The sequence below is a fragment of the Syngnathus leptorhynchus genome, chromosome 8 (genome assembly GCF_054491065.1).
Source record: "Syngnathus leptorhynchus isolate UIUO chromosome 8, UIUO_Slep, whole genome shotgun sequence".
NCBI classification, from domain to species: domain Eukaryota; kingdom Metazoa; phylum Chordata; class Actinopteri; order Syngnathiformes; family Syngnathidae; genus Syngnathus; species Syngnathus leptorhynchus.
The window spans coordinates 10579065-10598763 of record NC_141202.1 but is presented as its reverse complement, the minus strand read 5'-3'; the positions used below and the strand labels follow the sequence as shown (position 1 = coordinate 10598763).

At 44.7% G+C, this 19699-nt stretch overlaps 4 protein-coding genes and 1 non-coding gene across 13 annotated transcripts; 1 reads left to right on the top strand and 4 right to left on the bottom strand.

Annotated features, from left to right (window-relative positions):
- The first annotated feature begins 358 nt into the window (after positions 1-358).
- Positions 359-5739, top strand: khdc4 (KH domain containing 4, pre-mRNA splicing factor). 7 transcript variants are annotated; one of them, XM_085918204.1, is made up of 15 exons: positions 359-533; positions 784-964; positions 1353-1481; positions 1575-1654; positions 1742-1794; positions 1865-2040; positions 2142-2353; positions 2461-2521; positions 2595-2655; positions 2769-3130; positions 3309-3455; positions 3898-4007; positions 4165-4218; positions 4607-4692; positions 5221-5739. In XM_085918204.1, exons 1-15 carry the CDS (start codon positions 505-507, stop codon positions 5448-5450), a joined length of 1971 nt encoding a protein of 656 aa, XP_085774330.1. In that variant the 5' UTR covers positions 359-504; the 3' UTR covers positions 5451-5739. The 7 variants fall into 7 exon arrangements, 6 of the variants coding, with proteins under 6 accessions (XP_085774330.1, XP_085774329.1, XP_085774333.1 ...); XM_085918203.1 differs by having other exon boundaries at positions 3309-3470; XR_015066914.1 differs by lacking the exon at positions 4165-4218 and having other exon boundaries at positions 3309-3470; positions 3926-4007; positions 5221-5292.
- LOC147052356 (NADH dehydrogenase [ubiquinone] flavoprotein 1, mitochondrial-like) lies at positions 5650-8403 on the bottom strand. Of its 2 annotated transcripts, none has more exons than XM_085918210.1 (10): positions 8245-8403; positions 7730-7809; positions 7480-7650; positions 7234-7417; positions 6972-7161; positions 6647-6859; positions 6421-6602; positions 6262-6343; positions 6032-6177; positions 5650-5965 (listed from the first exon to the last, which is right to left on the bottom strand). In XM_085918210.1, exons 1-10 carry the CDS (start codon positions 8326-8328, stop codon positions 5894-5896), a joined length of 1404 nt encoding a protein of 467 aa, XP_085774336.1. In that variant the 5' UTR covers positions 8329-8403; the 3' UTR covers positions 5650-5893. The 2 variants fall into 2 exon arrangements, with proteins under 2 accessions (XP_085774336.1, XP_085774337.1); XM_085918211.1 differs by having other exon boundaries at positions 6421-6587.
- A 24-nt stretch (positions 8404-8427) lies between these two features.
- LOC147052354 (nuclear inhibitor of protein phosphatase 1-like) lies at positions 8428-11621 on the bottom strand. The gene is made up of 7 exons (XM_085918212.1): positions 11509-11621; positions 11048-11108; positions 10522-10675; positions 10176-10387; positions 9962-10106; positions 9779-9843; positions 8428-9660 (listed from the first exon to the last, which is right to left on the bottom strand). The coding sequence occupies exons 1-7, from the start codon at positions 11556-11558 to the stop codon at positions 9307-9309; spliced, it is 1041 nt and encodes a 346-aa protein (XP_085774338.1). The 5' UTR covers positions 11559-11621; the 3' UTR covers positions 8428-9306.
- Positions 10747-10919, bottom strand: LOC147052355 (small Cajal body-specific RNA 1). The gene has a single exon (XR_015067132.1).
- A 1380-nt stretch (positions 11622-13001) lies between the features above and the next one.
- On the bottom strand, positions 13002-19691 carry drd2l (dopamine receptor D2 like). 2 transcript variants are annotated; one of them, XM_085917942.1, is made up of 8 exons: positions 19547-19691; positions 15704-16102; positions 15071-15180; positions 14810-14946; positions 14435-14631; positions 14125-14208; positions 13661-14021; positions 13002-13544 (listed from the first exon to the last, which is right to left on the bottom strand). In XM_085917942.1, the coding sequence occupies exons 2-8, from the start codon at positions 16073-16075 to the stop codon at positions 13348-13350; spliced, it is 1458 nt and encodes a 485-aa protein (XP_085774068.1). In that variant the 5' UTR covers positions 16076-16102; positions 19547-19691; the 3' UTR covers positions 13002-13347. The 2 variants fall into 2 exon arrangements, with proteins under 2 accessions (XP_085774068.1, XP_085774067.1); XM_085917941.1 differs by having other exon boundaries at positions 14125-14203.
- Positions 19692-19699: the final 8 nt, after the last annotated feature.

Sequence of the window (19699 nt, the reverse complement as noted above, 5' to 3'; positions counted from 1 at the left end):
AAGACGCTCCAAAGTCTCTTCAAAGGCACGTTGTTATGATAAGTGTTCACAACTAGATTGCAGATGGCACGGGAGAACAAAGTTTGGAATGAGTCAGGAGCAAATTACGTCAAGAAACTTAGATGGAATCACAAAATAATAAAACAGCTCTAACAACTGGTGTCAGCCAAAAATGAATTCAAGTGTTGCGCAAACCTACCTTGACTTCTTCCAAATGTTGTGGACTGCGGCTCAACCTTAACCGTGCTGCATAAAAAATAAAAAAATAAAATAAAAAACAAAGCTCCAAAATTGAACAGGTGAGCGTCACCATGTTGAAAAACAAGCTTGACGTTGGCGCCCTCTAACGGCGATTCTTAGTAACAACCCACAGACCTGAGACGGAAGCGTCTTCTCGGTTAGCTTAGCGATCAGCGAGTGTCTCTCATACGTGTACTAAATATAGCAAAATAAAAGCCTCGCGTGTGTTTTTACACAGCGAAAGAGGAACTTTTAAGGACCTATATGTCATTTGGTGGAAGTCAAAACGGCGGGTGAGTTACCGTTCGTGCCATTACAATCTTTTGGCCTCGGTCCTTTATAACCCGGGCTCGCTAGTTTATATAATCATGGAGGACTCTCACTGCGCATTAGCTCTTTGTAGTTAGCCACATTTTCATAAAACGCGCTAAATAGCATTTACATGGCTTAAAAACCACAGTCATGCCACTGCAAGGTATAATCATGTATTCCACGCATTCGATTTGGCTGTTATTTGCAATTTCTGTGTTATTGTCTACCTAGCCGCCGCGCTAGCAAATGGGACCAGCCAGGTCCTGGTTGTGGGGGGCCGGGGGAGGCTGAGTCGGCCCCCACCGGGGCTCTGGATGCCGCCGCCGCGGTGGCCGCTAAGATTAACGCCATGCTGGTAGCCAAGGGCAAACTCAAGCCCTCGCAGATCGGCACACCTGGGCCCGTTGAAAAGGTAAACGATAAAAACTATTGCAAGGAATGTTTTCTCTGATATGATCTTGTCTAACTTGCTCTGCTAATGAGTTTAGTTTGACATTGTCAGAAGTAATAATTTAATTATAGGGTTGGTCAGAAGTAATCATTTAACCACAGGGTTGGAGTCTGTAGTGTTTTAAAACTGCTTTGCTTTCTAGTTATTGCTGGAGGCTGTTGTTGAGAATGCAGTACGGTACCTTGACTTTTAATCGCTTATGGTGCCTGAGTGGATGAGATGAGAGTGACCCGATTTATTTCAAACTCTCATTTGTCCACATTTGTTGTTGTTTTGCTTTGACTTGGACGCACAATATTGAGTAGGCCTCTCACAATAAACAATTTAGACATTATTCTCTCCTTGACAGGTTCTGGGCATCGGGAAACCTCAGGTGCCAACCAAGGCGAAAGACGACTTAGTGGTGGCGGAGGTCGAGATCAATGACGTCCCGATCACATGCCGGAATCTCTTGACGCGAGGACAAACACAGGATGAGGTCAGTATGGATGAGAGTTATTCTTTCAGTCAACGGCATTTAAAAGCGAAAAGAAAAATCTGTTCTTAGAAGTGATGGATTCTTTGTTTCTAGATCAGCAAAGTGAGCAGCGCTGCCGTATCCACCAGAGGACGCTACATGACTGCGGGGGAGAAGGGCAAAGCGCCACCCGGGTGACTCTCTCATCTCCCTTTGGCACTGTCAAGTTATATTTTTTATGATATATGTCTAAACACGACCTCTGTGCTCTTTCCTCCTAGGGAGCGGCCTCTGTATCTGCACGTTCAGGGACAGACGCGAGAGCTTGTGGACCGTCAGTACTCTTAAAATGTCTTCCTCGGCGGGCTATGATTCTTGACACGTTTGTTCGTCTGTGCTTTCAGGGGCTGTAAACAAAATCAAGGAGATCATCACCAACGGGGTTGTGAAAGCAGCGACCGCCTCGTCCTCAGTGTCCTCTTCCTTCTCCTCCGTCGCGCCTGCAGTGACTGTTTATCAGCAAGCACCTCCACCTTCGCTACCACCGATGACTCATCATAAGCCGCACTTCCAGGGCGGGGTGAGACGATCTAAAAGAAAGCGGAACCTCCAAAGTTCTTCAATGCTAATTGACTGCAAGATTTTTGATGAACTATTTTTTTTTTTTTTTAACTTTGCCAGATGCACTATGTTCAAGATAAGATCTTTGTGGGGTTGGAGCACGCCATCCCAGGCTTTGCCGTCAAAGAGCGCGTGGAGGGTCCTAACTGCTCGTACCTGCAGCACATCCAGGGGGAGACCGGAGCCAAAGTCTTCCTCAGGGGGAAAGGCTCGGGCTGCTTGGAGCCGACGTCCGGGCGAGAGGCCTTTGAGCCCATGTACATCTACATCAGGTGAGGCTGACTCAAGATGCAAGGGGAGGGGGGGGCTGTCTTGGGACAGAATTGCTCCTTTTCTCTCTGCTTTTTGTGCTCACCCTGTCTCCAATGTTCCTCTGCAGCCATCCCAAACCAGAAGGTCTTGCAGCAGCCAAAACATTGTGTCAAAACTTGCTTCAAACTGTGAGTAGCACCTTCAGGCACTGTTGTACACATCAGCATTGAACCACTCTGAGGTTTTAGCTTCCCTTCTCAGGTCCATGCGGAATATTCTCGCTTCCTCTCTCAAATGACCTCAATGATGCCTTCACAACAAGGTACGTTCTCTGAATGGAATTGAGACATTTCTTACATTTAGCTGGAGCTTCGCCATCTTGTATTACTTGAAAATGTGCAAGCCAGCCATTCTGAGGCCCTCTTCTCCTTCCAGGCTTCGCACAGCCCCCGGTGATGAACGGGATGCCCCCGCAGCCCCCCTACTACCCGCCAGCCGGCTTCCAGCCGGGCTACCCCATGCCGGTGCCCCCGCCCCAGAACCAGCCCCCACCCATGCCCTTCTCCGTGCCGCCTCCCATGCCCCCACCCGTGCCACCCAAGGTTGTCCTCCCTCAGTTCCCGCCTACCCCGGTGCCACCACCACCGCCTCCAAATCTAGCCCCGCCCCTGTGTCCGGCACCTCCTGTTTCCGCTCCTCTTCCCGTATCTGTTCCGCCACCCGTTCTTCCACCTGTTCCAGTCCTTGCTCCAGTTCTTCCTCCTGCTCCAGGTCCTCCTCCGGCTTCTGTGGTTCAGGTACCCATTGGCAATAATTGTGAACGTAATACTGTACGGCATCCTATCAGTCATCCAGTGAAAATGTCACGTAAACATTCACGAAATCCCGAGTGCGATATTGTGTGATTTTCTTTTGTATATACGGCATAGAACAGAAACTTTATGGATTTGTGGCATGTTTCTTCTCTGGGCGCAGACGGTACCTCCGATGTCCTATGCTCCGCCGGCTGTGGCGCCGCCCAAAGGCCCACCTCCTCCGTCCATGACAGCCAATCCGGCGCAGAAAAGACGCTTCACAGAGGAAGTGCCCGATGAGCGTGACAGCGGCCTGCTTGGCTATCAGGTGAACAACATCCACGTCAGTCATTATTTTTTTTACTTGCTTCAAACAGTTGGCCACTGCCAGCTGTGACATAAAACAAAAGAATTCAATTTTGCTTAAGATCAAAGAGTTTAACCGAGCCATATAGTTTTATTGAACAAAACAGCTAGCTTAATGCTAGCATATAATGTGAAAGAATATAGACGGGCTAATAGAAATTAGCATCCTTTTGTCAATTTTGTTTTCGGTTTACCAATGCTGGTGGATGACGCGTGTCTTTTTTTTTTTCCCCTACATGCTTAGTGACATGAAGGAGATTTTTTTATTTTTTATTTTAGTGATGGACTGAAAGTGTCTTAAAATTGTGACCCATGGAAAAGTTGGTCAAACACTTGATACTGTGGCCAGGAGAGTCAAGTGAAGGATGTCTGCTAATGGCACCTGTGTGTCTTTCTGCTCATAGCATGGACCCATTCATATGACTAATTTAGGTGCAGGCTTCTCCGCGGGCAGCCCCGAGACTGCAGGACCCCCACCTTCGAGTTCCTCTGGCCCAACGACTGAGAGGGACGGGTACGCAGGGTCATTTCTAGATACATCATTTTTATAATGTTCTGTCCCTGTATGTTATGTTCCTCAACTTTTTGTGTGCCATTCATTTTTAATTTTTATATTTTATTATTGTTTTCATTTTGGTTTTCGTCTATTTTTTTATTTTTATTTTTTACAGTACAGTGATCCCCCGTTCATCTCGGGAGTTACGTGCCAGACCCACCGGAGATAGGTGAATCATTTAAAAAAAAAAAAATCCATAGATATTTGGAAATATTTCTCCTGCACTGTATGAATTGATGTTTTGTAGCACAAGCCTTAAAATGATTGCCCATATAATGGAAACCTACTCATTACAAATTATGTAATGGGGGATTGCTGTACTGTATACTTTAATAGTACAGATGTACTTTTATTTCACTTCTTTTTCTTCACCTTCACCCTAACGTTAATAGTTTTAATCCAATTCAAAGTAACGTGTTTTATTTTGTTTGTTTACAGATTTTAGCACATTTAGCACAACTGAAGTGCAAACAACACTGCTCTATTTTTTATTTGATTATTATTTTAAACAATATGACATACTAAGTGTCGGTTTGTTTGTTTGTTTGTTCCTTCAGTAGGCAGCTAATGCCTCCACCGCCGTTGCCCATAAATGGCGTGAGACCCAAGATGGAGGAGAGAAGGCCGCCGCAAGGCCCCGTGGGTAAGTCCCGTCCCGTACGTCGCATTAACCGACAGCAAATGTGGAATGTGCCCCTCCTCGCAACTTTAGCAGCAATCCACTTAGACGTAAACTAAAATGTCTCCTATGGATTTGACGACTCTTCCAGGATTCCGCCGCAGTGACTAAAAAGCGCCAAATAGTTGAAGTGGAGCCTTTTATCCAGTGTCTTGTCCCGTTCTGATGACATCATCAGTTTGCAGTGTTGACCTCCCTCACTAACGAGCGTCTCTCCTGTTTTTGTGTTTTCTCTTTTTTTTCTCTGTTTTTCCTCTCTTCCATGTCATCCCCGGGGGGGCGGGGGGTTTGCTGACCACTTGTCACGTGACGCCTGTCCTGCCGCTCCATTGGACGCCCCCCACCGACCAATGGCGGTTCTGGGATGGCCCGCCCATCTTCCGTCAAACTAATATGTTTCTTCTAATTTGGATTGTGTCGAATTGCTGCTACCATGTTTTGTTTTTGCTCTTTTGTCTTTCTCTCTCTCCCCCCCCCCCCCGCTTCCTCTAGCTGAACCTGTTGCAAAGAGGCTAAAAACGGGCTTGGTGGCATACGCTGGCGACTCCTCAGACGAAGAGGAAGAGCACCCGAGCTCCAAAGCCTCAGGGTCAGGTAACCCCGGAGGCTCGCCTTCTACCTCCTTAGACTGGATACAGGGGTACCGCTGCCCACCCCCGCCGCCCCCTCGGGCTAAAACGCAGCCGCAGCAGCAGTCTATGCCCTTCTGGATGGCCCCGTGAAAGTTCCGCACGGATAACTCGTAGCTTTGGTTTAGTTGAAGTAAGCAAATTTGTGTTTTCTGCACTTGTACAGCGTAAACCTTTTAGGACTGATACTTTGCAAAGCTGCGGAGCAATGCCAGATTGATTTTGGAAAAACTGTGAATATTCGGATTATATTGTCTTTGTGATCACAATAAAAGAAAAAATACTTTGATGATCAGCTTTAATTTCATCCACATTTTTGTAGAGATTGTATTGAAATAAAGTGATTTATTTAACTGTTGTTTTTTTGGAAATAAAACGTAAATTGCAAAACTATTACCATATGTGTTTTGTTTTTTTGCTACATTAAAATCTGAATAAATAAATACACCCCCACTTTCACTAGAACGGAGACTGATCTGGCTCCATGGGTGCCATCCCACAAGTCTACTGTATTTGATTTCAGATCATCTCGATGTCTACCTTGGAGTATTTTCCTTGTACTGAGCGATGCGAGCCTCCATTTCTGGTCGGAAATGGCGTATTAGTCCCTGCGGACGACAAAATCTGCGATGAATCCTTTCTTGTTCACTCGACTGTTGTCTTGATGAGCACACCTGAACGGGCCAAGCCGCTCCATCTCCAAGGGCGCAGATGGTGTGTCCTTCTATCTGCTTGCTCAGCTCCCAGATCATGTCGATCTCGGAAACTGCTGCCGCTCCTTTCGCAAATCTCCACATCATTGCGTTCATCCAGTCTACCCCTGAAAAAGCATTTCACAAAAGAGCCAGCCATTTCTTGAACGCAGTACGGCTCAAAAGTCGAGTACCGATTTTTGAATGCTCACCCTCTCGGCAAGGCGTGCATTGACCGCAGCTCTCGTGTTTGTAGAACTCGATCAATCGTGCGATGGCTCGAATCACATCAGTCTGCAAGAACAAATCAAAAGCTCGACGGCAGTTCGTAAAGATTTTCCTTTTTTTTTTTTTTAATCTCTACTATTTACCGACTTATCCATGACGATGATGGCGGCTGTGCCCAAGGCGCTTTCTGCGCGCACCAGGTCGTCAAAATCCATCATGACTTCATCGCACACGTGTCGAGGGATGATGGGAGTAGAGGACCCCCCGGGGATCACCCCCAAGAGATTGTCCCAGCCACCCCTTACTCCTCCTGTGACAGCACACACTTCAAATACAAAAGATGAACCAGTGGAACGTACGCATACACACCAGCGTGCCGCTCTATCAGCTCTCTCAGTGGAATGGACATCTCCTCCTCCACCGTGCACGGTGTGTTCACGTGACCCGAGATATTGAACAGTTTGGTTCCGGAGTTCCTTTCCCTTCCAAAGCTGGCGAACCAAGCTCCGCCCCTACGGCAGATGGCAGGTGCCACGGCAACTGTCTCCACGTTGGAAACAGTCGTCGGGCACCCAAACACTCCTATGTAGAAGACAAAAACATACACCTCAGTCCATTAGGTCATCTGATGTCCCTACTTGGCGGCCATGTTGGTAGGGGCAAAGTTGTGGTTGTGTGTGTGTGGTGAGCTTACCTATGTCAGCAGGAAAGGGAGGCTTGAGTCTCGGCTTTCCTTGTTTTCCTTCCAGTGACTCGATGAGGGCCGTCTCTTCTCCGCATATGTAAGCGCCGGCCCCCCGCATCACAAACACGTCAAAGTCATACCCTGAACCACACGCATTCTTTCCGATCAGCCCCGCTTGGTAGGCCTCACTGATGGCCATCTGCGTCAAGATGCATAAATTTAGAAGAAGAACAAAAATTCCGCAAATGACCTCAAATGACAGCGTGCGTACCTGCACGTTAGATGACTCGTTGTAGAACTCTCCTCTGATGTAGATGTACGCGGCGCGGGCGCTCATGGCTCTTCCGGCCAGCAGGCAGCCCTCTAGCAACTTGTGAGGGTCGTGACGCATGATCTCACGATCTTTGCACGTGCCCGGCTCACCCTCATCAGCGTTCACCACCAAGTACTTAGGCCTACAAGTGTTCAGACATGGATCATCACCGTTATGCATGCTCAGTGATGGTTTCTGGCTTACCTGCCATCACTCGGTTTGTTCATGAAGCTCCACTTCATGCCACTGGGGAAGCCCGCCCCTCCTCGGCCCCTCAGGCCGGACGTCTTTACCTCATTTATGATCCAGTCGGGTCCCTTCAAGAGGATCTCCTTGGTCTTGTACCAGTCTCCTCGCTCCAGGGCCCCCTTAAGCCTGAAGCACCGAGTAGAAGACAAAGAACAAAAGTGACGAGGGCACTCTATGAACATCATCAAATGGTCAGTGCGTTCACCTCCAGTCATGTCGGCCATACAAGTTAGTGAAGATTCGATCTTCATCGCTCAGAGGACCAAACTTAGTCTTTGCTATCTGCTGCTCACGTGTAGAAAGAAATAGGGAACAAAATAGTATATTTGATTAACAGTTTTTATTTTTTAAATAAACTCCATATAGATAAAAACAATCACCCGCCATAAAGTTAGGTACAATGCAATCAATCTGATTTGAATATCTTTATTGTATCCAATTAATATTTTAATTTATTCATTGCAACTTCTTGTGGTGTGTGCTTTGTCCACTAGAGGGCAGTATAGTCTTGAAAACAAATTAAGACTCCCAACTGGATTAATATTGAAATGCAAAAGAAATGCAGTACAGTATCTAAGTGGAGTAAATTTATGCATTTGCGGATGAAAACGAGTGTGCAATATTAGACAATAAAGATGAAGGAACACGTGGAGCAAGTGTGCAAAATGCAATGTCGTCATAAAAACAATAAATGCATGATTTTGGATCGTGTGTGTCTACCTGAGGTTTAGCGGCAGTACAGTAGGTGTTGTATGGAGGTACGTGACGCCGCAAGATGATCCAAAAGTTCCGGCCCGTCAACATCCTCAAGTCAAACTTGTTCGGTGTGACTGTTTTCCTTTATTCACGTTACTTCACCAAACACGGAAAAACTGGTGAGCAATCAAAAAGTGCACGAATGAGTCTCCTGCTTCATTAATTTAATGGGATTAAAGGTACGTACGTCACTTCCGGCCTCATACTGATGGACGTCTACAACGTAAGTGCATTTCATCAATACAATATAACAAAAGCTATCTGTATTTCCCACCCGAAAACTTACCGATGAGCACATGTCGCAAATGTTGTTTTATTATAATTGAGTTAATCATATCACAGAGACGGCAATAAGAATACAAGATCATGAGCACACTTCTCACAAAATGTTAAGCATAGTTGGCTTTTGGGGGAAATTTTAGGATGAAACTTTCTGCACATCAAATGAGTCCTATGTTCATTTAAATTATCTCCTTGTTTGGATTGAAATTTTTCTCTCCTTCCCAAGTGCTTGTTCATCTCTTTTCTATTTTGCCACAAGATGGCAGCAATGCACTTAGAACAGAAAAGGTTGCACAAAATCATCACCCGCTGATACATGAATTACTGCATTGTGTAGTAATCAACACTACGAGCACATTTTTAAATTTTGCCCAAAAGTCAAACATTCCCAACTCTTTGTGTATCTGAAGTGCATTTACACAATAACACCACATGGCTTCTCGACCGACAGTTGTGGTGCCTTGTCACCTTAAAATATCGGGTATAAAAATATGTTTTTGCCATTTATTAATGGCATTTGCGAAAACCATCAAAAAGAGAGAAAAAACGAGTGTAAAACAGAAAACGAAGAAACAAAATGACCTTGAGTCTGTGACACGCAAACAGTTCTAACGGTGAGATGTCGTATCTCGTTTCTATGCGGCTCCTCAGGCACCTTGAAGCGACGGCTAACGTAAGATGTGAGGTGGGAGCGGCTACGGCCCCGCCGGAACCCAAGAGTCAGCGCGCAGGGGGCCGAGCGGCTCAGATGAGTAGCGACGGCGTGGGTTTCTTGCCCGGCCACGCTTCTTTGGCGTACTTCTTTTTACGCGGCTCGTTGAGGGTCTCTGGGAGGTAGGGCACCGTGACCGGGGTGGGCTTGAGAGTGACGGGGCGCCGGGGAGCCTCGGGGGCCAGGTCCACCTCCGGGGCCGGGTTGGGGAAAGGCAAGGGGAGGCCGCCCTGCATGGAGGCGCCGCCCGGGGCTCCTATAGGTTGGGTCTCGTGGCTGGTGGGGGGCAAGTCGCCGTAGAGACCGCCGCCCATTGAGTAACTGTGCATGCGTTTGGAGGTGAAGTCGTCCAGCACCAAGGCGTTGTGGCCCTCTGAGCGACGTTTCTGCAAGGTGAGCACAACCGCGCCATTCAGATTTTCTTTTTTAAACTCTAATGACGGTTCGGTGTACAAGGCATAACCACCGGGCCAGATGAACGATATCACCAATAAAGTGTATTACCTTGATGGGGACAACGGCCGTCTGCACCATGTTCCTAAAGCGTCCCACCGAGGGGTCGATGTCCTCTGTGAAGCGTTTGTGAACGGAAAACCTCCTTTCAGTTAACTTTGACTTCCAAACACACTCAAGTTGGAATGTTTTTTCCAAATTGTGTTCTTTTTGGAAATAACTTTAGAGGTGTACCCGGGTTGATGATGGAGTCTTCATCATTGAAGGTGACACGCGAGTTCCTCCTTTTCCTCTTGGGCCTCTGGATGTCGAGGTTACCTTCCTCGATGGTCAGGGTGGAGATGCGCTTGTTGTGGGCCGTGTTGAACTCAGTCAAGTTCTGGTGGAGAAATGGCAGGCTGCTGAAATACAAGCGGAACACAAAACATTTCATGACAAATAAACACACCTCCAGCTCCGTCTCCTCCTCGGGAAGCCCGAGAAGCCCTTTGAGCTCGTCCTCGTCTCCGATCTTAATTTCGCCGGTGGCTCCCTGGCTTTGCGGCTTCTCTCGGATGGTGTAGGTGCGCGTGGACGCCCCGAAAGACAGAGTGGAGTCGATGGGAACCTGCTGGGGTTTGTGCGGCTCGAGGCGGATGTGCCCGAGGAAAGTACCGTGTGCTGCATTGAGGAGATGATGGGGAGGATTATTTCATCTTGGATTAAAGATAACCATGCACACTTTTGTCTACAAACCCAGTCATCAACTTTTTGGTCAAATAACAACACAAAAGGACATTTTGATGGCATCTTACTGCTGTTGAGGTCAATGAGAAAGAGCCTCTTCAAGTGTTTGTGGTAGACCAGGGCGGCATGAACGCGCGAGCACGACTGATGGTCGATAGTGAAGTCGCACCAGTCCGGGTTCCTGCCGAACAAGTAGAACTTCTTTTCGTCTATGATTAGTTTCTGGAAAAAAAAAAAAAAGCAAGCCCCATGTCAGTGGGAACATTGTCCTGTCAACAACGTGCAAGTCCACCAGATGTGCCTCTGAGCCATAACTCAACAGTGGCACTCTCCACTGAGAAGCTTAAATATATCAGGGCTTGGTGTTTCTCTCGCACCGTTCTGGAGCCGTGCAGCCATGGAGATTGAGGCCAGTGTGTAACACAGCTGGGACTCACTGGGCTGACAGGGCTTGTATCTGGTGCGATACACAATAATGCTGTGAAAATCAAGATAACTTTAGAATCGAATCAATACTTTTTTTTTCAGGAGCAAGCAAGCAAAACGAAAATGTCCCAGGGAATTATTACAAGTGTAGTTTCATATTCGTCTTACCTCGATCAGTTTGTCACCCTTCATCACATCGAGGTGGAGACCGACTGGTGGTTTCCCTCCCCTGAAATTGAACGCATCTTAAACTAGACATCATCTCAATAGACGCAAATGCAATGAATTAAGAGTCGCGATTAGCAATTTTCAAACACTTAACTCCTTCTATCGTGCAGATAAAAAACAGTTAATTAAAAACCAAACAATAACAAAGCGATTTCTGTCTATTATTGTCTCAATAAAGTGCCTTTAGTATTAATATAATCATTATTTTCACATGCGATCGACAAGCGCAAACTGGTTAGCATCGGCAATGTGCTAACGCTAGCACCGCTGGCAAAATAAAAGACAAAATGGCATTCCCTAGACGGGGTTTATCCAACTTTGTGAACACTTGACGTCTTTTCAGTGCACCGCCGATTGTATCGCGCGCCAACGGAACACGACAAGGTATTGCAATTTCTCACCATGTTGGACAATCAAATGGAGGGCCCTCTGTAATGGTTTTAGTCGCCATCTTGGCCTCATCGTTTCAAAGCCGCGGTGGGTGCTGGGTAATGCAGGAATACGGGGAATCTTGGGAATTGGAGTTCTAAAAACACTGAAAATAAATAAATAAATAAATATCTATAGATATTCGCATATATAAATCATATGTGTAGGTATAAATATATATCCAAAACCAATTTCAGAATTTACTTCATAATAAAACGTAAATTCTGCAATATCATGACTTTTTTTTATTGGAATAAACACAACTAACATTATTCCCGTGAGACTTCTTTTCCTTTCTTGCAGCATTTGTAGTGACGTATGAGAACAAATGTTGTCATGGTTGACATGTTATCACTCAAATGTCAGTTGAAAACACCTAGGAGATGGAGAACCTTTCACAACACACTTGCAAGAATGTTGAAACATGGTCTTAGCTCCCAACATTGATTTTTCTCTCCTTGTGTTTGTTGTACGTGATTCAATGCAATGCAATGCGGATGAGTGACATATGGTATCAATCTGCACCAGCTGCCTCAAAGGTTATCAGCAGGTTGAAAAGTCGTAATTGTCTTGTGTTCTGAAGAATGGCACATAAATAACAAATGCTGTGCTCTTCTTTGTGGAGGTTTGTTTCCTGGGCTTGAATCATTTATCAGCAGAAGAAGTGAAGGCGTGTGTTTTTAATCCCACATCAGCAGATAGACTAAATGACACCTAGCTTATCTTATTTTATTCTATTTTAGCTTGGCTGGTTGTATTTTAGTTCATTGTAATGTAATCCTTGCTTAGTTTAATATCATACTTTAATTGGGCTCTGAATTAAAAAAAAAAAAAGTCTGTCGACATCCTGAAAATGAGCCCACAATGTCTACTTCAAATCAAAATGACAGACTTCCTTGTCTTTTTTTATAAGCCTAACTTCTTGAAACTTTTTTGTGGGTTGACTTGCGATAGACAAACCTGTCAAAATTTCATGTTACTAAGTGAAACTGTCTTGAGGAGCTGAATTTTCCAATGCAAATTTCACAAAATAAGGCCTTCAAGTCTTGTTCGCGTGTCCTCTGCTGTCAATCACGGATGGAGCAGACGCTCAAGTGACAGCTATGGGGAAAGTGGGCAGGCAGATGAAGGAATTATACATGAAGATGTAAAATTCCGAGGAGACGAAGGCTGACATTTGTCATGTGTCGGCGTCTCATGGGGGGAAAGTGACTTGCAGTGACGTCAAGACGTTTTCAAACTCAACTATGAACACAAAGTATATTCGCAGAGCTCAACTCACGATACTAACGCTTATTTTTGATGGACACAATTTGATCCATTGTGATCTGTTACGGTTAACCAAAATGTTTAAAACGGGTTGACTCCCTGCCTTCATGAGAACGATGCAGAACGTTTTTACTCAAGCATAGTTTTCCCAAATCATATTTGTTGTATTAAATACTCAGAGACAAGGTCAGTGAGATGGAATTTTATTTATCATTGGCAAATATTTACAAGAACCAGGGAGAAGGAATTCCATTGTGGCAATTGTTTTCCTGACATGCTTGAAAGAAATAATTGTGAGCTTTATCCCTCATTTGATAAAGGTGTTATTCCTAAAATGTTGAAATGTTTTTGTGAGCCACAGTAACATTTTGAACAGTTTTGACATAAGTATAGAAAAAATATGGGCATGATTTGATTAAAATGAGAAAAAAAAGAGTAAAATCATGTATAGTTTCAACATGAACACATAAATACTGTACATATATACATTTATATATACATTTCTATACACATCAGTTCATATTCACCAAGCCCGAGCGCGGTCAACAGAGGAGGATCTTGATGAAGGCCTTGCGGAACTCCACGTTGAAGGTGGTGTAAATGACAGGGTTGACGGCGCTGTTGAGGTAACCCAGCCACGTGACGGCGCTGTACAACGACGGAGAGATGCAGCAAGTGGCGCAGTGAGCCTTCAGGACATGTGTCAAGAAGAAGGGCAGCCAGCAGATGATGAACACGCCTGGAAGAAAAAAAAAAAGGAGCGACATATGGAGATGTGATTCATTTCAATCTGGTTTGATTCTTTTATTGATTTTGAAGCCCGATTCATTTTAAATGTGCGACGGGGCGGCTCACCGAGCACAATGGCAAGCATTTGTGTGGCCTTCCTCTCCTTCTGCTGTGACATCCTGCCTCTGGATCTTTCCTTGGTAACGCGGGCTGCCCAGCCGCCGCCAGTGCCGTGCTCCCGCCAGCCCTCGCGGCCCCTCATGCCGTCCTCTAGCGTGGGGGGGCGGGGCATCAAGGCAGAGCGTGTGACCGTACACGGGAGGGTAGCGGCGGGTTCCACCGAGACGGACAGCGAGACGGTGCCCCGTCCCGGGCACGACGAGGACGTCTGGCCGGTGGGTGGAGCGGTTGGACTCTGTTCGGGCTGGGGCAGGAAGTGAGCACATTCCGGTTCCAGGGGGTGCACCACTGCCTCTTTCACCAGCGTCTACAACAACAACGTTGAATAAAAGAACCTCCCTGAGAACTATTTGAATTAAAAGGAAAAAAAAAAGAACAAAACAACCAAAACACAAAGCCTTAAAACTCACCACTCGCTTGCGCTGGGGGGCTGCGGTGGAGGGTCTCAGGATCAAAGCGCACAGTTTCACATCCTCTGGCTGTGTGCATCTATTCTGGAATTGAAATCTTTCATCAAATTTTTTTTTTTAGTCCGTTTCAAGGTCATTTCTTGCGTGGGAATTTACTTGTAAATAATCCTAAATCATAAAACCGAGCCCCTACCAAAATGTTTTCAACTTTAAATCATAGTTCCACCAGGACCGTTTTTGTAGTTTTTCCCATAAACACAACTAACAAAATGGGTTCCCTGGTGGAACTAACAGGCATTTTCATGGCTACCTTTCTGTGCCGCTGTGGCTCTTCGGGCCCTCTGTGCCTTCGGGGGGGCGCGGTGCGTCGGCCGCGCCTGCGCAGAACCACGCAGATCTGCGCGTACACCAGCAGGGTGACGATGAAGGGCACGTAGAAGGACGCCACCGACGAGTACACCACAAAAGCCGGGTCGGCGAAGCTACATGTGGTGCCTTCGCGGTCCGCTGGAGGACAGGACAAAACAAAACAGCCAACTCTTCTCATTCTGACGCTCAAAGTCAAATATTTTGTAGTCCAAGTATGATTTCAATTTCAAAGCACCTTACCAAAAATCTACTTTTGATTGTCATTAACACATTGGGCCTGTACCTATCAAAGACATTTGATGTTTTTCCACGTTACCGGTGTTGTTGAGTCCAAAAAGCAACGGGCAGGAGATGGCGAAAGAGAGGAACCATACGGCGGCGATCATCAGCGCCACCCTCCTCCTGGAGCTGTAACGCGTGTTATACAACAAGGGCATGGCCACCGCCGTGTACCTGCAGCACACGTGTCCTTTTTTTAAAAATCACGTATCGTACGAATCAAAACGTGAAAAGATTTTGACCCTGACCCCTAACTTATCATCAATTGATTTTACAAAAGGTGTGCTTGGAACCCTACCTGTCGATGCTGATGGCACACAAATTGAGGATGCTGGCAGTGCACATCATCACGTCGAGAGTCAGCAGGATGTCACAGTGGATCAGGCTGAAGCGCCACTCGCCCACCACCTTCAACCCCCGAGCCCCCCCCCCCCCAAACACATGATTAGCCTACCTTCACAAATGCTCTACACTGATGTCCAAGACAAAGTATAACCTGCTGCCAGTATTATTATTAATTTGCCCCTCAACAAGAATACTAGTTGATTGTCAGCCTGCCAAGAAAAGAGGAATGAATTACTAACACTTCCTTTTCAAAATAATTCCCTGTAATGGAGCCCCTAATGACAATGCCCCATCAAAAATAATTGCTTTAGACGGAACAACATTCGTCTTTCAATTTTCTTTTCTCATTACATTGTCGTGCAAGCCGGAGCAAAACAATTTGGCCAGAACTTGTCGCCCGGCCAATTATAGAACACACGAGGACATACAAATATCAATTTTCTATCTTTCTGTCGCCACCTTTTACATTTACAGTCTTCAGAAGTAATTTAAAGTCTTAAACTTTATTTTCTGCTTCGCATAAGGGACCAGGTAAAGGTCCCAAAGAGGCAAGAGGAAAACTGTGAGTGAGTCTTAGCCATCCTACCTCCAGGTAGACACCCCAGGGCATGACCAGGGTGGCCAGTAGCAGGTCAGACACGGCCAGCGAAACAATGAGGTAATTGGTGGTAGTCTGCAGTGCTCTTTCCCGCGACACGGCCACGCACACCAGCACGTTGCCGAACACCACGCAGAAGATGAGCAGCACTAGCAGCACGGCGTAGAAGTTGTACGGCGGCGACGAGGACGAGGACGCCGCCCCGCTGCAATTGCCGGCCAAGGACAGCGGGATGTAGGAAGGGGCGGCGGAGTTGAGGTGGAGACTTGACAACGATAAGGAGGAGGGAGGCGGTGGGGGAGGAGGAGGAGGGGGAGGAGGCGGAGATGAAGTGTCAGCGGAGTTGTTGTGAGAAGTCATAGTGAGGCTCCGGTGGACATGGTGGCTCTGAAACGTGGTCACACAAAGAGGAAAAGAAGCAAATCTATCTTATAGGCAATCAATAACATGATAGGCCTGGCACCATACTATGATCCGTGTAGTCGTGAAAGGGAATATTATTATCTTTCCATTTCATTCCAAAAGATGGAAGCCAGGCAGGAAACAGAAGGGGCCCAACGATTGAGCCCTGTGGAACGCCATACGACAGTGACTCAGAACAATCAAGGCCAACACAAAAAGTCCTTCCTGCCAAACAAGCGCTCAAGCAAACGAGTCAGTCAATACAACAATCAACAGCAAGCAGGATGGAATCAAGCTTGAGAGGATAATGCCTTTGTTGCGCTGTGAATAGTCTATTGATCATCTCGCAAATCACCCCCAATCATTTGCCGTTTATTGTGAGGAAATCGCTTACGGCAGGGGGAAGTAACGTATGATGTTTATATAATGACGACAAGTGTCAGAATCACAGATTGTTATTTTGGGTTTTGGGGGAAAAAATCACTTGAAAACTTTTGCCTAATTATGCAATCTGCAAGTCTCATAAATGCATTAAGTCATCAAAATCAAAGTCACCAAAGGCTCTGATCCCATCGCATTGCTTTCATTCGGTACTTTAGTCAGAGGCATTTTATGTATAATGAACAGATTGCCTCCACGCAGCAACAGAGACGATAAAAAAGCAGCAACACTAATTGAAAAGCGTCCCCAGAAACACAACAGAAGTAGCAGCAGCAGCAGCAGCAGCAGCAGCCGGTGTGACCCTTTTAAAAGTTTTCTTTATTATTATTTGAACACCAAACTTCATTCGCCACTGCAAATTTAATCTCAAGTGAAATGATTTCAAGAGGGAAAAAAAATACAGACTGTAAATTCACTCTCGGTTTCATCAACTAAATCAACACTCGCCTTATGTTAGAATATTTTCCTTAGCGGCAGCTAATTTCAGATTATCTCGTTTTATTAGCATGTTCTAGTTAGTGGTGATAATATTCCAGCTACTGAGATTTATTTATTTATTCTACATGATTGAACACTGCTTGAGAGACATTGACACAACCCCCTGGAGGGCACACCGCTGTTTGATTTAATAAATCAGTGTCTGAGGTTTGACCATCATTTGTGACCTTGTACTATCATTTATCTAAAAAAAAAAAGACGCAAGACTAGCTCCTCGGGCTGCACCCACAGTCCATCTTCTCGCATGGAGTCCGGGGAACAAAACAAGCCAGGAAATTACATTCCTATACATCCATTTGCCTTACTTTAAGTGGATGGCTTTCATATCAGTAGTCACCAAGTCAACCATCTAATTGCCTATTAGGAATAATGCTGCCATTTCCTTCCATGTATTAACACTCGTGAGGATAACATCAACCATAACGTGATGAATAAATCAGGGCAGTAAAGCTGCACAGCACCAGCTCGTTTATATGCTGCACAGAAGAATGTTCTGTTCATTATTTTATGACTAATGAAAAGAATACCGCCATTCACGTCATAGTATTATGGCAGCAAATCGAATAATTCATTCATCATTTGATAATTATAGCGCATTATTAATAATCTTTTTTTTTTTTGCCAAGCAATGATGAAAACTTTCATAAAGGTCTATAGTGACTATTTGTGTGTCAAATTTGGTAGTTTGTATTGAAAAGTTTGTCTTTAAAAGCAAAATGGCCCTAAAATGTTCAATTCAAAACAAAATAGCGGGCTTTCTTGTGCATTTTAGGAATGGCTTCTTCAGACTTTTTAAGGGTCTACTTTATAGAAATGTAAATCTGGTTTTTGGAACCTGTTGAAAAAAAAAAATGGAAAAAAAATAAAATGTAAATTAAAGGCCAAAAAGACCCAAAAATGGTGGCTATGATTCAAAAAGTGACACATTTCTTTTCAGGCCCTACCATTTTATGACTTGTGTAATTTTGCAGCCATTGAGGGTACAAGCACTGTGGTGGTTGGACTCTTTCAGCCTAATCTTTCTCCCATTAAATAGAGTTGTTTTTTTTTTGCCAGTAAGCCAGTAGTTCTTTGATTGGCAGCAATTAGCAAAGCAGCACATTGTCACTTGCGGCGTTAATCTGAGAGGAAAGCCACAGCTTTAAACTCATCAAAGAAGTCAAATTGGAAACTGTCAAGTCACATTTACAGACAATACACTGTCAAATAAAAACACTCAAATGTTGAAGGCCTGGAACATTTCACTTCAAATCAATGGTGAAAGATGATAAGTTTTTGATATAATTTAGTCGAGCCTAATTATCATCATAAAATGTGAATGTCCCAAAAAGTCAGACACAGTAAACAGATCCAAGGTCAGAGCTACAAAATGGAATATTCTGGAGTTCATATTTATGGTTGGCTAAACATGTTGTGACGCAGGTAGGGAAATGGGGTGGGGATTCGTCTGCCTGGATCGTAATCAGGAGGTTATCGGTTTGACCTCCAGACTGTCATGCAATGTCCTTGAAAGAAGCTTGATGAGTTGCAAGAGTTTATGCACCCATAAAAGCACATTGTGGCCAATTGCCCTCCGAATATGCCAATGAAATGAGTTTGACCTCAAATTTTGTTTGTGTTTGAACAGCACGAGTCCCTAGATAAATATGTATTTATTCATTCATCCTTTGAGTCCAGCACTAATCCAGTAGAGCATAGGTGTCAAACTCAAAGCCCCGGGGGCCAGATATGGCCCGCCACATCATTTTATGTGGCCCGCAAAGACAAATTTTGCATTTATTTTGTGTCACTACTAAAATGACAGATTTTCACTTTTTAAAAATAGAGATATTGCTAGCACTTTTTTATTTCCATTCATCTTTTTGAACTATTTGAAAAAGATTTACTAGTCTGATTTCAAAACTAGGTATTCATCTATTTGCTGTGTTGCCTATAATGTATGTATATAGAAGACATTGACGCTCATAACTACAATGCGGCCCGTGACAAAAGTGAGTTTGACACCCCTGCATTAGAGGGTCACCAGTGAGATGGAGTTATCTCAGGTGACTTTGGGAGAAATGAAGGTTGCATATTTAAGAAAACTACAACATATATATTAATTACATAAATATATGAAATAAATGAAAAGGCTTCTTCGAGTAGAATGTCTAATTTTGAAACAATGCATAAAACGTCTCAGCTTCCAGTATTTTCCTTTTTAACAACTTGATAATAATAATTTTAATAAGAGTAAAATTTGAAATTGATATGAATATAACGCCTTCTATAATTATTTTTGTAGAGAAACATTTAAATAAAAGCTGTCAAATCAACAACTTGGAAATGGAGTTCCAACGTGGTAACTTCAAACATTTTATTAATGTACATTCATAATGTAAAAAAGTATAAATTAAAAAATCGAATTTTATACTGCATTTATTTTGTCTCATTGACAATGTTGCATGTGTTAATAATAACAACCAAAGATTTCAGAACAGATTGACCTACCGGCTCCGTGCTTCAGGTTGGGTCCTCTCTCAGCATTCCGAACAAAGTGGCGTCACTTGCGGTACGTTTCCGAGCTCACAAGCTCCGGCACGCACTGGAGTCTTCTCGCAGATCTTCCACGGCTGTATCAGTCGCGTCTCTGCTCTTCAACTG

Excerpts from the sequence above, each read along its gene's own strand:
- khdc4 (XM_085918203.1), top strand. The coding sequence starts at position 505 with ATGTCATTTGGTGGAAGTCAAAACGGCGG. Across the intron at positions 2,354-2,460 it reads CCCATGTACATCTACATCAG|CCATCCCAAACCAGAAGGTC; the intron begins GTGAGGCTGACT and ends GTTCCTCTGCAG. Across the intron at positions 2,522-2,594 it reads GTCAAAACTTGCTTCAAACT|GTCCATGCGGAATATTCTCG; the intron begins GTGAGTAGCACC and ends TTCCCTTCTCAG.
- LOC147052356 (XM_085918210.1), bottom strand. The coding sequence starts at position 8,328 with ATGTTGACGGGCCGGAACTTTTGGATCATCTTGCGGCGTCACGTACCT. Across the intron at positions 7,418-7,479 it reads AACAAACCGAGTGATGGCAG|GCCTAAGTACTTGGTGGTGA; the intron begins GTAAGCCAGAAA and ends GAACACTTGTAG. Across the intron at positions 7,162-7,233 it reads ACGAGTCATCTAACGTGCAG|ATGGCCATCAGTGAGGCCTA; the intron begins GTACGCACGCTG and ends ATCTTGACGCAG.
- LOC147052354 (XM_085918212.1), bottom strand. The coding sequence starts at position 11,558 with ATGGCGACTAAAACCATTACAGAGGGCCCTCCATTTGATTGTCCAACA. Across the intron at positions 9,844-9,961 it reads AGACTCCATCATCAACCCGG|AGGACATCGACCCCTCGGTG; the intron begins GTACACCTCTAA and ends AACGCTTCACAG. Across the intron at positions 9,661-9,778 it reads CGGCCGTTGTCCCCATCAAG|AAACGTCGCTCAGAGGGCCA; the intron begins GTAATACACTTT and ends CTCACCTTGCAG.
- drd2l (XM_085917941.1), bottom strand. The coding sequence starts at position 16,075 with ATGACTTCTCACAACAACTCCGCTGACACTTCATCTCCGCCTCCTCCC. Across the intron at positions 15,181-15,703 it reads CCTGGGGTGTCTACCTGGAG|GTGGTGGGCGAGTGGCGCTT; the intron begins GTAGGATGGCTA and ends CGGGGGTTGAAG. Across the intron at positions 13,545-13,660 it reads AATGCTTGCCATTGTGCTCG|GCGTGTTCATCATCTGCTGG; the intron begins GTGAGCCGCCCC and ends TTTTTCTTCCAG.